At 41.5% G+C, this 17,210-nt stretch overlaps 1 protein-coding gene across 1 annotated transcript in view; it reads right to left on the reverse strand.

The window, feature by feature from the left end:
• The window catches only part of DNAH7 (dynein axonemal heavy chain 7), a 194,031-nt gene that overhangs the window by 62,948 nt on the left and 113,873 nt on the right, over nt 1–17,210 (reverse strand). Inside the window, exons 38-44 of the mRNA XM_084806680.1 lie at nt 15,077–15,245; nt 13,227–13,353; nt 9,249–9,468; nt 6,778–7,650; nt 4,779–5,008; nt 2,497–2,827; nt 318–664 (exon numbers count right to left, since the gene is read on the reverse strand). Of these exons, the coding sequence (XP_084662806.1) occupies nt 318–664; nt 2,497–2,827; nt 4,779–5,008; nt 6,778–7,650; nt 9,249–9,468; nt 13,227–13,353; nt 15,077–15,245 (2,297 nt within the window). The remainder of the gene's footprint in view (nt 1–317; nt 665–2,496; nt 2,828–4,778; nt 5,009–6,777; nt 7,651–9,248; nt 9,469–13,226; nt 13,354–15,076; nt 15,246–17,210) is intronic.

Raw genomic sequence — 17,210 nt, forward strand, 5'->3', positions numbered from 1 at the left:
CATTGCACATGGTGTCACACAAACAGGTCTGCGAGTCATTCCACAAGATGTTGCACAAGCTGTTCCACAAGGCATTGCACAAGGTGTTGCACAACTCATCACAACATCATGAGGCTAGATGTTGCTTGCGCTAGTTATTCTGTGAGTGGTTGTGCAACTGCTAGCAGAACATTGCCAGCTCTTGTCATTTTTTCACTAGTGTAGTATCGGATATAACGCTATTCCTAGAACTTTCTACTGCCTGGGGAAGTGGGATCAAGGAAGTGTATCTAGCAAGCCCAACATTCTTCGTATTATGCTTTCAAACAAGCACTTACTTATCATAGGAATCCATGGCTATGACCCATTTGCACAGCCCTTCTGCAGCAGTTGAAGCATTTCGAACCTTCTCAGGAACAAATTCAGGGTTGGTGATATACTGTTTTCTAATGACACTCATGTAAGCTGCAGGAATGTTATCCTTATCATATTCATGAAGTGACTGCAGAAATCTCATGTCCCCCAGGAGTTTCTTAGCTGGACCCCAGAAATCTTCTATCTTTTTCCCCGTGCCTGTTGGATCTGGAATTTTATCTGCCTTGATGCCTTTCAAGATGCAAATGGCTTCCATAACAAGCTTCACACCAGCAGGAGGACTCTTCATAGACTTCACAACCGTGATATCCTTGAAATAAATAGTTATGCAAAAGACTAGATTGGGGTTTTCTGTCTCCATAATTCAGAAATTAAGCTATATTTCAATGTATCTATAAAAACCTGTCAATCTTATACCTGATGCAGTAAACCTATCATTTAACTTTATATCTCATGCCTTTTCCCAGTTTTTATGCCTGTTCCTTACTTACCTGACCACTATCTACACTTTCCACAAATATTAAATTTCAGAAAAGTAAAACACTTTTCATAATATACACTGAAAATCAATGTTGTTTTCTTCTACTGAGAGCATTTTGTGTCTGCCATTTCTGTCTAAAATCATATAGAAATCTGTTCCAAGATAACAATTCAAAAAATTATTTATACATACACATGTGTGTGTGCATGCGTGATATATATCCTAGCATTTTCCTTAGTAATTTCAGTCAATTTTTAAAAAATGTGCAGTCTTCAGAGTTAGACTGAATTATTAGTCTATAATTTTCCTATCCTTCCTTTAAACCTCCTTTTTGAAAGCTGGTAGCATATCTTATAATTTTCAAGTCAGATGATAATTCAATGCATTCAAGTGCTTTCTAGAACTCCTGGCTACATGATTCAACAATCTGAATAACAATCTCAAATGCCATTGTATTGTTAAGCTCCCGGCCAACCCAAGCCCAGGGGAGACTTCTTCAGGGAAGGACAATTTGGATTCCTCTGCAAACCCTACTTCCACAGAAGACATTTGGAAACCTGCGCAGTCCCACTGCAGGGATGCCTCACCCGAGGTCCCAAAGAACCCCTTCACCCCCCCCCCCCCGAGCCCTGCCGGGGTTCCTGACTCTCTTCCCTTGTACCACAGCTTTCTGGAGCATCGATGGTGACAGTCCAGGTGGAATGCACAGAGTTGCCATTGGTATGCCTGCCTGGCTGCCAGAAGACCCTTTCACCCAGGGTTTACGTAGGAGGAAGGGTCTGCTTAGAAGCAAGGGTTTACTTCTGAGGAAGCCCAATATAGCCAATGAAGAAGTAGACTCAGCTGCAACTGGTGAATCAGGAACAGCAGGCATATAAGCCTTCAGTCTTCTCCCAGCTCTTTGCTCTCATTTAAGTCTTTGCTCTAGCTATGTGCTCATGACATGTATGTATGTAACAACTGAATAGACCTTCTCTTACTATCTCAATTTAAACTAATTCAAATACTTGTTATCAGCACTTAATAATAACTGGGACACTTAAAATTCTTACAGTAAATGTCACAAACTCAGTGAATGTCAGCATGTACTGGTAATTCTTAAGTTTGTGGGCCAGTGGTAACTGTCAGATTTCCATCATTTACCATTAATGGATGGCATTTTCAATGGACCAAGCCCTGTGACTCGATCAGTTCTTTCATGCTCATCCTTCTCAAGAACCACCAAGTGCCTTCAGTAGCTTACCATACAATATAACCTCTAGCTAATGTTCACTGTATTTTTCTTTCTTTCACATTAACAAAAAGATAAAATTTGGGGATCTTCAGATATTCAAGAACCAATAACTCTATATATGAGTGTAACATTATGGTTTATCCCAACCTTTTAAAAAAGTATAACAGAAGACACTCCGTTTTGGCATTGCATCAATATTCAAAGGTAAGAGGTAGCTTTTAAAATGTGCAGAACTAAAATTTTGTAACAATGCCTCAAAGTAACAGCAAGTGCAGCATTGAACATTATATATGGAAAGGAGATATACAAATGTAAATTGACTTGACAATGCACACTGCCATAGCAGCTGTTTTATAGCCAGCTCTTTCCTGTTTTTTCAATCAGTACACTTGAGCAAAAAGCAAAAAAGATGCCCTGCTAGCCATACCTGTGCAGTCAAAGTGTCAAGAGCAGCCAGGGCACTTTCCAAGATGGGCAAGGCCTCTGCCAGATCAGCATCACACTCATCTTTGATCGCTTTGGCGGCCATCGCTTGCTCATTGGCCACAGCCTCGTCTGCTTTGACTATTTTTTCCGTCTTCGCAACTTCTAGGGACTCCTTCTCAATAACAATCATCATCTCGTCAACCTGCTTGCTAGCGACTCTGAGCTGGGGCTGCAGGGCTTCCAGTTCCACCTGCATTGTGGCCACCTGAGCCGCAGCAGAATCCAGTTTCTGCAAGCCAACTTCATATCTTTTTTTCATTTTCATCACCTGACTGGAAGTAATTTGGGAGATGTGGCCAACGCATCCATTCAAGGGTCATCAAGTTAACCTAAAAAAACCCTGGCCCGTATCACTTGCCTTTCCTGAACTCTCTCCTACTCCCATTTCCCCTTACACAGTCATCTAATAACAATCTTCTTGAGCATGACTGAACTTCACAATCCTACACACAGATCTACCCAGAAGTTGAGCTGACTTCACATATTTCATATTACATCCCAGGCTACCTCAATGACTTGCTTTTAGAGAAAACAGATACTTTATTTATTTAAAAATATATGCCTCATTTTTTGCTGACTGGGCTACAGATTGTGAACATATTCAACTGGTGTTGCAGCAACGGCACAGTTTACACACTTCTGGGCCCAATTTGAGGTGCTGGTGCTTACATTTAAAACCCTTCATACCCTGGGACCCACAGAGTTCAGAGAGAGCCTCTCCCTATACTGACTCCTGCATGCCTGCATTTGGGAGATCAGGCCTTGCTCTGTATACCTTTACTTCGGCTGCTAGAAGCAGGATTTTCTACTATAGGGCAATGGGACGACATCCTACTGAATTCAGGGGGTGCTCCTCAACACTCCATTCCTTCCATTAGGGTTACAACATACATCTATTTCTTCTGGCATTTAGCTGTTAACATTGGCAGGCTGTCTTGATTTTTCTTTCTTCTTGAGTTGCAGCCATTACAAGTTCTTTTTTATTTTTATTATTATTATTATTTAGAGCAAGGATATACAACCTTTTTGGTCCCAAGGCCTGCCACATCAGGTGTCTGCTGGGTGGTAGAGGCTGCACACATACACACACATACGTGCACTCAGCACATTCCCTTCCCTCCCTCCCACACACATGTGCATGAACTCTCAAACATTCGCACACCACACACACACACACACACACACACTCACACACACCCAGCAGCAACAGATCTTGGACTTGCAGCAACAGCATCAAGGCGTTGAAGCTCCTCCACATCCACCCCAACCTGATTTCCACAAAAGAGGAAAAAATGCCCTAGCAACAGGTTCTTAGGAAGCTGGCAGGAACCTTGAAGCAATACTTCCTAGGATGCTCCAGGGACACTTTAGGAATGAGGCTTCTGTAGCATTTCCCCCTGTTGCCTCTTTTTTTGGTGGTGGCAGATGCTGGGGGTCTGGGGACTGCCAGACAAGGCTTGGGGGCATGCACTTTTTTGCACCCCAGGTTTAGTTTTAGAGTGTTGTATGTGGTTGTTTTTATTCTGCTTTCTAAGCTGATTTGAACTCTGGAAAAGTAATATAAAAAGGTGCTAGCTAAATGAATGAATACATCTTACAACAGAATGAACAGCATCTTACAACCAATCTCAAAATACAATATTCAATAAAATTTGACCATACAGCATTAACATCCAAAATAAAACTTTAAAATGCAAACATGTTCTAATAAAAATCCCAGACATGGAGTGGGAGGCAAAATCTGAAATAGTTTTGCAAAGAAACAGAAATCAGTGATCCACAAGATTTTTACTAGCCCACTTTCCGTACATGCCTACGCCAGTCATGTGGGGCACATCAACTGTGAGAGAGAGAGACAGAGACAGAAAGAAAAACAAGGAATGCAAACTCTTTCAGTTTTTACAAAAGCTTCTTCGGCTGGTCACCTGGCGGAAATCCTTACTAATAATCATCATAGGTGACCAAGCAAATAACTATTTGCGTCCTTGGTCTAAAGTAATTTTAACAGCATCCGACATTTTGTGTGAGTATCTCCAAGAACGGAATAATGGATTTAACAACAATTCTTTTGTGCATGCAAGACCCAGTGTCTGTGTGAACTATGCACTGTACCATATTCCTCTTTGCATGCATCCCTTGTTGCATATATAAATAGTTTTTATGGGTTGGGAAAACACTGCAAGATTTTTTTTTGCTAGCAAATGCTGTATTAATAGTACTTACGTTCTGTTCTTTTCCAGTAGGGTTTTGAACGTGGAAATTAACTCCAGGTATGAAGTAGGTGTTACGTAATTGTGTCTCTGGAGTTCAGCAAAGAACGTTTCAGACAAATTAATGGTAGTAGTATGAAATTTTTTACACATATCAATGCAGCCATTCCGGGTTTCCTCTGACATTTCAATATCTTCCAGGGAGCGACAGGCAACAGCCTGCAATGCATCTGTAGGCCAGGACTAAATTTAAGGAAGCAAAACAAATTATTTTACTGTTGTTATGGGGAAAAGGTATTGCATAAAAATGTTTACTGTTCATAGACATTAAAAAAGGGAAAACACAGCACACTAAGATCTCATGAAAGGCTTTATTCCTTCAAGCTGCCATCGTTGAAAGTGCACTAGAGGGATTCTGTGAAATATACAGAAGCCACAGTCCCACACAGAGTTAAGCATAGTTAAGGTTATCGAAATCAAAGAACATATAGGTCAAACCAATCATGATGTGGGTGCTCCATGTCTAGAATTGCCAGCTTTTCTTTCTTGCTCAAAAGCAGCTGCAGAGGGGGGCCTGATTCAGACTGAAGCTGAAACGCAGAGAGGAGGGCTTCCTAGCGCTTTGCCCCAAATCTCACATCACTTCCAAAGCCTCAGACAGGAATGTGGAGAGGTTTAAGGGGTTAAGTCGGTAACTTAGAACTAATCTACATGCTCAGAACAATCACATGGTACAATCTTCCTAGGAGTCTACCATTTCAGAACGAAGGGGAATATATGTTTGTATATTCTTCCATTTAAACCCCCACTGCACATCAAAAAAACCTCAGAGCAACAGGCAAAACATTAGGCTTAAATATTTTCAACCTAGAATGACACATTAAAGAAACTATGTTGCTTGTCGCTAACATCTGAATGATCAAATCTTGGCGTAATAAATCAAGATATGAATGAGCTTCATGCACCTGCACACAGCCACTTCACTCCTCCCTTTGCATAAGTGGCGCATCAAACCTGGATGCCCCTACCTTCCCGACCATCTGCTCCCATGGGTAGTACATGCCCTGGTCTCCTCTTGTCTAGACTACTGTAATGCGCTCTACGTGGGGTTACCCTTGAAGATGGTTCGGAAGCTGCAGTTAGTGCAGAACGTGGCGGCTTGCCTGATTAAAAGCAGCCACCGGCATAATCACATCACTCTGGTACTGAAGGAGTTGCACGGGTTACCAGTTGTTTTCTGGGCCAAATTCAAGGTGTTGGTTTTGACCTTTAAAACCCTATGCGGCTCCGGCCCACCCTATCACAAGGAGTGCCTCCAGCAACACCAGACAGGCCGCTTAACAAGATCAGCCTCGGATGGCCTTCTCTCTGTCCCATCAGCCAGGACAGCTAAGCTGGTAAGGACAAGGGAGAGGGCCTTCTCTGTGGTGGCCCCCACTTTGTGGAACTCCCTCCCTAGGGAACTCTGCCATGTCCCCTCTTTAATGAGCTTCCGCCACACACTGAAAACTTGGTTATTCAGACAAGCATTTGGGGTGGGTTAGGGTATTTTTAAATAATGTTTTAATGTATAATTTTACTGTTTTAAATTGTACCATTGTACATCGCCCAGAGTGGCCGGGTGACCGGCCAGATGGGTGATTAAGAAATTTAATAAAAAAATAAAAATACAATTAACCAAAACTTCCTGTTACATCCAAACTGGGAAACTATGATTAATGGCTTCAAAACAAGCCATGATATAGAAGCCAGCTTTAAGCCATGACTTCATTTTCTAGCTTGTTTGGAAGTCACAAACCATAGTTTCCCAGTTCAGAGGAAATTATAGTTAACTGTGATTTCCTGGCTTGTTTCCCTGCTTGTGCAAAGAGAGGAGCAAAACGGCTGCATGTAAGTTGAAGAGGCTGATTCATACCATGACATGTCACATGAAGATTTGATTGCCCATATGCAGCCATTATGTATACATGAAGTATTGCATCACAGAATGTGCACCTTACACAGAGCCCTACCTGAAACCAATCAATAGTGCAGCAATTAACAAGAGCTGGAAACTTTCGAAGACGATTACGAAACGCATCTCCAATGGGACTCATGGCCAGTACAACATGCAGCTGGTCTCGGCAACGGTCAATGAACATGTTGAAAAGAGCAATGGGGCTACCATCCGTCTGCTTTGTTCTATCTCGCTGGCGGTCTATTTGGCGCATCTTTTCACAAATTTCTTGCTTCTCATCTACTGCAAAGAGGTTTGGTACCTCTCCAGCATTTAACAAGTTGTTGATGTCTTCTAAAAATGACTCCCTTTTTATTTGGGTATCAGTGAATAAGAAAACTCCTTGCATCTCACCTTCAGTAGATCTCCTTAGGATGACTTTAAGGTCTTCATGCCACTCATTGCTCCCATAACTCTTGGATATTTCAACCTGAAAAGGCGTATAATCTGACATATATGCAGCTAAACGAGTTAGGGACTGCCGACCACTTCCTCCAACACCAACCAGAAGAGCATGGCTACGAGGTTGCTTCAAAATACGTGAAATTCTACAAACATGTTCTATGGCAAATCGGAATAAAACCAACTGCATGGGTTTTTTGCTCATATTATTGTATTCTTCCAGATGGCTCTCTACAACAACTCTCAAATGATCCACATCCAGGACCTCTCTGTAGTTTATATCCTCCCTTTTAGGATCATGAAAATCACAGAACATCAGACTTCGCAAATCATCCTCTTCCACCCTACCATCATAATTGAAGTCCAATCTCTGGAAAAGTTCATCAAACTCTTCTTCAAATTGGCTTTTCACTACTTCTTGGATGCATCCAACAAGCCAGGATCGATCTGCTTTATCAACTAAGCGATCATAATATACTCTAAGGACCTGCATAATAAATGACAGTATGATTGCTTGAGTCCCAGTGTGACGTTCTAGTCACAAATATGAAACAGGAATGTAAATTATCTCAGGTAAAATTAAGCTTGTAAGGTAGAATAAACAGAGATGAACACTAATCAAAATGAATGCTATGTATCATATGGAAAAATATATTTTTCCTTTCAGCAAAATATACATTGATTAGCATAAACAGGTTGTAGTCTTACACACACAACTACTCAGATCTCCAAATTAGAAGTGCAGGTAGTGTCCTATGTAGTTCTGTGGGGGAAATGCAAGAACCTCGGAGCCAGTAAATACCTTCATGTTTATGCAATACTGGTACAGGAGAATACAAGCTTTTGAGTTACACAAAACTCTATATCAAATACAAAAAAAATGATTTAGCTATTCAGATTTATAGCCACCTCCATCCTAAAGGATTCAGGTGGGTAACGATTTAAAACAATTTGGCCTCTATAAAGTATAATTCGATGTCCCAGACTCTCTGTTGGCTTAGTCCTGATGCCTGAAAGCTAACTGAAACAGACAAGTCTGATAGTGCTTCTGAAAACTGCGCAGGTTAGTACTTTGGTAAATGTCCAGATGGAGGGCTTTCCATAATTGGAAAAGAACAACAGCTACTCAGAATGCTTCTCCATATGGCTTTTCCATTGTGGCACCCCAATTCTGAAATTACCTTTCCAGAGAGGCTCACCTGGCATCTACATTGTTTTCTTTGGGCCACCAGGTGAAAACCTTATTTTCCCAGGTATTTTAGTCTTTCAGTTTCTGTTGTTTTAAATCTATTACTGTATTTTACATCTCGTCACTGCTGCGGATTTTTATTTTGGTTTTATGCTGTGGTTTTGAATGTTTAAAGTTTTATACTATGTTGTGAATCACCCAGAAAGCTTCTGCTATTGAGAGGTATAGAAATGTAATTAATTAATTAATAACTGTTTGGACCACGCACAACAATGGTATTGTTAAAAGGCCACCCATGGTTGATCTCAAAAGTCATAATGGGTCATGCAACATTGTAATAGGATACATACATGAGTCCTATGTCAACAAAAAGTTAGACCCAATAAAAATATTCCAATATGCATTTTGTGCATCTTTGTGGGGAGAAATACACAGAACAATGTATGGGTTTAATAAAGTTTCTATTATTAAAGCAGTTCAAAGGACAGGCATGTTCTAAATCAAATAATGTAGGTACTTCTGATTCCCTCTTAAGGACTTGCTGCCTTCGTAACTGGGAATATCTGTCGTTGACTCCTGCTAAGTGTGAATAACTACAGAAGGCAAAAAATGATGGTGTTTTCAAATCAAAACACAGCTTCTCAAGATTTTGTAACAACTGCAGCCATGAGAGTTTCTAGACCCCCTCATTATCAATATGTATTGTATTACCTATACATTTCACACAAACAACACACACACACACACACACAAGAATGCCCACAGCTGTTACTTAAGGGTTCCTACATCGCAGGCATAAAGCTCACAATAGTTCACTAAACTCTTACAAGAAAATACTTTCTTTTTTTTATCAAATTAAGACAGAGCCATCAGTTATTTACTAACAAGAAGTTTACCTCATGAACCCAAAGGCGTTTTATTGTTCCTGTAGATTCTGTTGTTTCAGGTCTTGACAGACAAACACCTTGAATAACCCGAGAGAAATCACGCAGATTGAACAAATAGTGTGATTTAGTTGGAGTAGGGAGCAGATTGTCCATAGCTTCCTTATATATAGTCATGGTGCTGTTTATAATCTGTGAAGTCAGTTGAATACAATCCGGGGGGAAGCTGTAGCTGTTAATTTAAATTTAAAATGGAAGAGAGGATGATTTGTACAACTCTTCACATAAACTTAAACAATTTCCTGCACTTAGTGAACTCCTCAGGCTGCTAGTCAAAGCTGGCTGTGAAGCATAATTAATGACTATAAAATATTATAGTCACAATTAATTACCATAAAATATAAGCCAGCGGTGGGGAACCTTTTTCAGCTCAAGGGCTGAATTGGCCCAAAGCCATAATGTCAGGGATTGCATGCCAGCAGTGAGTGGCGCTACCACTCAAAGTGGATGGAGCCACGGCTGGCATACACTCCCCAATACACACATACATACATACACAGACACACACACCATCCATACACACACCCTATTCATACCGTTCATTCATTCATACATACACACACATACCATTGACCCCATCAAACTACTCACATATATGCCCTGTTCTCACACTCATACTTCCCAACCCTCCTCTTGTGGGTGATGTCATGTGAACCCAGACTGATTCCCACAGCAAGCAACCAAGCAACTAACAACCCACAGTTTGTTTTAGGGGCTGTTGTACTCACGATGGGTTGGCGTGTTGTCCAAATCCCGCACGTCCAACCCATCGTGGGTTACGGGCACTGGCAAGCAAGCCAATGCCCACAAGAAACCCCTGCCATTCTTGCCAAGCAATCTTGTCCATGCCACAGTGACAGCCCTGCCACCAGCACCCAAGTGGCACTTTGTAGGGGCTGTCACTTGTCCTTTAAAAAAAAAAAGTGCCCCAACTTTCCCCCCAAATAGGGCTGAAATGTATTTTACATTATTTTTTTGGCCCTAGGAATGTTTGCAAATCTCTTTGCAATTTATTTTTCTTTTTATTTTGGGCTCCCTTTTTCGCAATTGTGGCTGTCAAACTATATATAGCCTTGCCTTGTATGTTTCAACTGTCAAAGGGAACAAAGCTTACTGGGAAACATACAAGGTAATTGACAAGACAGGGCTAAATATACGCTAGTTTGACAGCCTTTGACAACTGACAGAGTGCAGCGGGCAGGGGGTGGTAGGGGACCAGGTCATCCCCTTAGCAAAGTTATCCTTTGGTTTTAAAGTGTGGGATTTACCCTTGGGGGTCTCCCCTTCCATTCCACCCTTCCCGAATCTCCCTCCCCCAAGTGGTTTTAACGGTAGAGTCCACCCTATTTTTGGAGCTCCCCTTTTACTGCAAATGGGAGTGCCGAAAATGGGGTGGACCCTAGATCACCCTTTTAAAAGTCACCCTTGGGGGTGACTTGAGGAGGGGTGGAATGGAAGGAGGACCCCCAAGGGTAGGGTCCACACTTCAAACCCTGGGGATATGATTGCTAAGGGTGCAATCTGATCTTCTTCCTCAATTTGACAGCTATCAGCTGTGCACAAATTACCCACTGACAGGTTGCACCCTTAGCAGAGTTAGTCTCATGTTCTGAAATGTGGAACCTACCCTTGGGGGTCCCCCCTTCCATTCCAACCCTCCCCGAGTCTCCCTCAAGTCATTTTAAGGGTGATCTAGGGACCACTCTATTTTCAGAGCTCCTATTTACAGTAAAAGGGGACTGGGGAATGCATGCGGACCATATTCAGCCCACGAGAAGGAGATTTCCTATGTCAGATATAAGCAGCAGTGGTTAGTGAAGCTGTTTGCTAGTGGAAATCATCAGGAATCACTACACAACGATTAAGAGAAGAAGAGAATTCATATCTTTACCAATAATTGTCAGGAGGTGATGGTGGAGGCAGAGGCTTATCAGTCGGCACAGTGTCAAGTGCATGGTGGCTGGCTGGCAACCCCTGACCTGGATTGATTTTATTTTTATTTTATTTATTAAATTTATTAATCGCCCATCTGACTGGTCACCCAGCCACTCTGGGCGATGTACAACCCACCATAAAACAATTTAAAACAATAAAATTTTACTCAGAGCAGCTAGCCAGCCAGTTACTTCAGACTTTCATGGCACTGACTTGGGCACCCCTGACTTCCACCACTGCCTCCCAACACTTACCACGAAGGACAGGGATTCTCCACCCTGGAACAGTGGCTAATGGTTCTCACTAATGAAATGCTTCACCAGTCTCCACTGCATGTGAAGCAATCAATTCCAGAAGTGCTTTTGTTGTTTTCTTATTTCAGTACTTAATAGTAGAATTTACCATTACAATCTTCAGGTTTTTCCAGTGGAAATCTCTTTCTGCTCCAAGTAACATACAGAAATGATTAACGCTGGAACTTGCTTATTTGGGTATGCATATGCATACATTCAGAACACCTGAGGCAGAGCAACTGATAGCTATGTGGGGGGTTGATGCAACCCAAGACACAGCAGCCAACGTCTTGAAGGCAAGGCTTCCCATTTGTGCCGGCTTCCAGTAATGTTACACACACACAAAGCAGGTGCTGCTGGCAATCCATTGCCCTATGCAGCATTAAATGGCTCAGGCACAACATACGAAGAGAGTGTCTACTCCCCTGTATCCTTCACAAATGAGTTTGAGAATTGGCTGCACTCCGACACTTACCAGCAAGGACACTCTGATGATATCTGATGATACCATCAGAATGTCATTTCTGTATGATGAGAGCACATTCAAAAACATCCTTGGGGACAAACAGTGCAGGCAGCTGAGTCGGTCCATTAGAAAAAAAATAATCAAGCAGCAACAGTAGCACAATACCCTTATTAGGACCAACTAACAAAAAATTAGAAAGCTGTTTCCCCAAACCCTTCCTCCAGCCAGATGTTAAACAGGAAAAAAAAGAAAACAGGTATATGGATGGGTAAAAAAAAAAAGATGCTGCTGGGCTTGATGGAAGTTGCAATTGTAGTTTGCTGATGGAATGGAAGTTGCAATTGTAGTTTGCTGATGGAATGGAGGAGACACTTTGCAGACTGACAGCACAATCCTGTGCATGTTTTCTTGGAATTAAGCCCCATGTTCAGTAAGGCTTATTCCTTACTAAATGTCTTTAGCATTACGGCCTTAAGTAGGTTGGATTAGCCTTCTGCAACCTAGTGCCCTCCAGATGTGCTGGACTGCAGCTCCCATAATCACCAACCAGCATGGCCAATGTCTCTAGCACTATTATACTTCAATCCCATCTTTCTCAAAGCTCAAGGTGGCAACTCCATAGAGATCAAGAAGGCAAACTAATCAGAATTCATGCATCCCTTGCAAGGCAGAGAAGAGAAGTAAAGAAAAATGTGATAGTCCATATATTATTAAAGTTTGAATTCAGTTTGACTTTGTGCACAAGGTATAGTCAATGGAAGCCAAATCAGATAATATTACCAAGTGGTTGGAAGGCATGACTGTTTAACATTCCAGAACTCCATTTTTTGGAGGCCCACTAAAATTCAAGCGTCTTATTGAAGCAATATATTTGTGCCAGAACTAATAACTGGGAATAAGATGAACTGGCTTTATTTAACTCAGTATACGCTGTATGCTAGTAGATTTTTGTTGTTAAATGTGAGGCTACGTTTTTGTTTTAAAGTACTTTTTTGCTTTAAGGTAAAGAGATAAGGCAAGTTGTAAATCAAATAAATACGTGAATATCAAACACACATGTGAGATCCTGAAGTGATTAACAATTCCATAATCTTTATCTTGGCATCTCAATCACTTGAGGCATAGGTGTGCAAAGCATCTAAGGAGCCAGATCATACAGAGATATTCTGGTAGCCAACCAACAGCCATATGTTCATTATCTACTTTAATATGCCACAATACACCAAAGTCACGTACCATATAGTAAGATGCCAATCTAATATTCTGGAGAAAATTGTGTACATTGAAGCATCATCAAACTCATTAATCGTAACTGTATTGAAGTGTCGTAGATACCGTGGAGTGATTGGGTTTCGACCTCCACCTGTAATCATAAAGCACAATCACAGCATTAAAATAATGCAAATGCAATCAATATGTGTATATTGAACACTTTTATTACACGTTTGGATTTGTTTCATCTACCAACACATGAACTGAAGTACTTTTTAAAATCAAGAGCAACCGCTTTTGTCTTTGGTCCTGCTCATCACTGGAATGTGGTCCCGAGAACTTCTCCAAAATTGAATTCAGCCATCCTCCAACGATTCCCAAAGACATTCTCTGGCCATTGAGGAATATTAACCAGTCACTCTGGCCCCTAAGTCTCTTTTGTTCAAACCCCAAACATCTGATCAGTTGTTTGCATAAATTTGTTTTAGTCTGCTGCTCCTAACCCTCTGTTTTAATTGCAATCTCAGTCAATGCTTTAGTGCTGCTGTTTTTACTTTGTTGACTTAGTAATTGATGTATTTCTATTCCATCAGGCTGCGGCAGAGGGAGATAGCAAGCAGGACCAATCCACTGGCTTTGCTGAGAGAGACAAGGTCCATTTGGAGAGCTTCTTTACTCTCTGGATGCTTTCCATTCCACTGGTCAAGGTAAATGCTATGTAATTTTATGAATAGGTGTCTGAGTTCCCTTATTTTTGTCTTCCCTCCTCATTGCTTTTTCCTTTTGTGTTGTATTTTTATGGTAGGCCTGCAGGTAGGGACTGTCTTGTTTTTATCGAGATCTTATCATGGAAGCTGCTCTGGGTGAGTATTTGGCTGAAGAATGCGGTAAAAATTCTTTAAACAAATATTTTTTATATTTTCTATTATGTAAGCTACTTTGGTTGTTTTGGAACAATAATAATAATTGGAAAGGGAAAGAACAAGCATCAGGGGGATAATGGATGGATCAAAGATAATAAGGGATTCTGTGCCTGAGGACCAGCTGGGAGGGGCTGCTTGCTTATTTATTTATTTATACCCCACCTTTCTACCAAAACATGGCACTCAAGGCAGCTTACAAAAACAATTTAAAACAGATTAAAACAATATAACAAATTAAAATACAGTGTTTAAAGTTGTGCTTCACATTTGTCTTACCCAGAGATAAACCACATACAGAACATGTATGCACAAAGCATGGACACCATCCCTTGTGAACACCAAGTAAATGTTTATTTTGCCATGATTACATATATTTGGAAGTGCACAGAATTGTGATAACTGTGCTATTTTGATCATTGATACTGTGCAAGTGTTTCGGACATGTTTTTTCCCTACACCCACTTAAGGAAAATCTCATTTATGATCCTAGAATCAGAGGCCTAAATGCAATGTACTGTTAGCAGAAGAAATTGCTGCGCTAGCAGAGTTCTACTGCCTTTTCCTGTTGCGCAAGCGCTAGCTGGCCACTTTGTAAACCTAAGGTCTGCAAGTGGTTGCACAAGCAGAACTTTAGTTGGATTCTCCTCTTGCGCATAGTTTGGGACTTGGTTACCACTAGTGCAAGGTCATTTGCACCAGCAGAATGAAATGGTTGGAGACAACCTGTAGAGTTGGAAGGGGCTTTGCAGATCATCTCTGTGTCAGGGGCCTTTGGTAAAAGTTACAATGAACAAACGGGTCTCTTGGAGATAGGCTCACCCCTTTATTTGCTTGCAAATGCACATGAGCAGTAAAGACAATAACATTCAGAATTCCATTCCTAAAGAACCAAAAGACAGCAAGAAAAGCATTTATTCTTGCATGCATTTAGACACTTATTAAAAGGCATACCTGGTGGCCCCATTGCACACATGATTTGAACATCCACAAGTCTAATCATACTGCAGTCTTTCAGATCATACCAGTTCCAGTGATCTAACCACTGACGAAGCAACTCCACTGGAGGCTGAGCACCATAGACCTCTCTTGCTGGCATGTTGACATCATCCACAAAAACAACCTGAAGACAAAAATGACTTCTCAACAAGGCACTCATTCTGTACATTGCATATATGTTACCCACCCAAAACATTTTTTTTAAATGCCTCTGAGCAGGTCCAGAGTGAGCTTCCATCCAACAAAGTAGGCACAACCAACCCCGTCCTCTTTTTTATATCTAGCACAGAGGGAGGGAACCTGTGGCTTTCCAGATAGTGTTGGATTACAACTCCCATCATCCCTGACCATTGGCCATGCTGGCTGGGGCTGAGAGTTGGAGTCTCACAGGTTCCTCTCTCCTGCTCAAAGGCAAGAGGGAAAAGCACACAAGTCCAATGGTTTTAGATCTGCCAGCGGTACCTACCTGAGCAGGAGGCAATGGCTTTCAAGCTTAACCCTCCTCCCCTTTCTTCCTTCTTTAAAAAGTGATCTGTAGCATTTGCCTCTGCCCTGGCCCCTTTCATCCTTACTGTCAAGTAAGCTGCCCAGGAGTGGATGTGAACTTGCAAGATAGAAGCATTAAAAACAGCAACAGTACAGCTTCCTTGCCCAGTGAAATATTTGCAGTTTCTTGACATGCTAATGGAGGCAACTGTGCTAAGTTTGAACTGCTAGACAGCACAGATCCAAGGTCATGCAAGCAGATGCTGCCAGATGTGCTGTCCAGCCCTATTCACTTTTGTTTAATAGGACTTACTTCCAGGTAATTGTGCATAGGACTGCAACCTTAAATTCTGAATTATGTAACTGCATACGGTTAGCAAATTAGATTCTCAATTACCTCTTAGTTATCTCCTCTCCCAGCGAGCAAAGCAGTGGATGTTAAGATTATAGATGAGATCTTTTCACTCTCTTTTCCACTTGTGCAAACTGCCTCTGCCTAATATTTTACTATTTCTCCTCTCCCATGGCAGCCCCCTGTGCCATATCCCAGGCTACAAACCCTCTTCCTGAGGGGGCAGGAAAGCCCCTTTGCAATTAACAGACTTCCACTTGTACAACTTTGGATCCAACCCATTTTCTTTCCTTTGACTGTGTAAAAATGTGCATAGCCATACAGGCAATTGGTTTGATTTAACAAGCTGTTATGGAAATTTGTAGTACTGTTCTATTTTATACTTGATGTTATACTAGCAGTGTAACAGGTTTGGGCCTTCTAATAATTCAAAAGAAAAAACAAATCTGAATGTGAACTACTGGGAGCCACATGAAAGAGCAGAATATAAATATAATAACGATTTTATAAGATCTATTCTTACTTTCCTGTCTTTACTCTCAATATTGGTACAGCATTGAAGAAAGGGAATAGAGCAGGGCTGAGGAATCTGTTGGGCTTCAACAGCCCTTAGCCCCAGCCAGCATGGCCAATGGTCAGGGATGGTGGGAACTGTAGTCCAACAACATCTGGAAAGCCACAGATCCCCCACCCCTGGGATAGACTTTCATGTCGCAGAAAGGAGCCTAAGGCTGCAATCCTAAACACACTTACCTGGGAGTAAGTCCCATAGAACCTGAGACTTACTTCTGAGTAGACCTGCATAGGATTGCGCTGTAAATCACCCCCTTCTGGTGATTTCTGCAGGTGGGGGAAAATGCCATTTTAAATGCTCCACCATGTAAACAAAATAAACCTCCCTGCAAGTTTTTGAAAAAACCCTTAAAGATTGTAAATTGGTCTGCTTTCTGTTGTGCTCATTTGTTTGGGGTTGTGTTTTTGTTTTGTTTTGTTTTGTTTTACTACAAGCAGCATTAAAGAAACATGATCCCTCCCATTTTCACTCTGAAGCGGTGCAATCCATTCTACCTCCTCAGGGACTGTACCACCTTCATGACTACTCTAATTCTGCTGTATGTGTAAACTAGGCCTAAACTCAATTGGGTTCAGGTGGAATTACTGACAAGCCATACCTGCTGAAACTCCCTCTGCTAATGGTGCAGGACCTCTGTCCTGTTTTACATCTCACCTTCATAGGAATTCCAAGCAAAC

The sequence above is a fragment of the Heloderma suspectum genome, chromosome 1 (assembly GCF_057233095.1).
Source record: "Heloderma suspectum isolate Gila_16-S chromosome 1, 16-S_ref, whole genome shotgun sequence".
NCBI lineage: Eukaryota > Metazoa > Chordata > Lepidosauria > Squamata > Helodermatidae > Heloderma > Heloderma suspectum.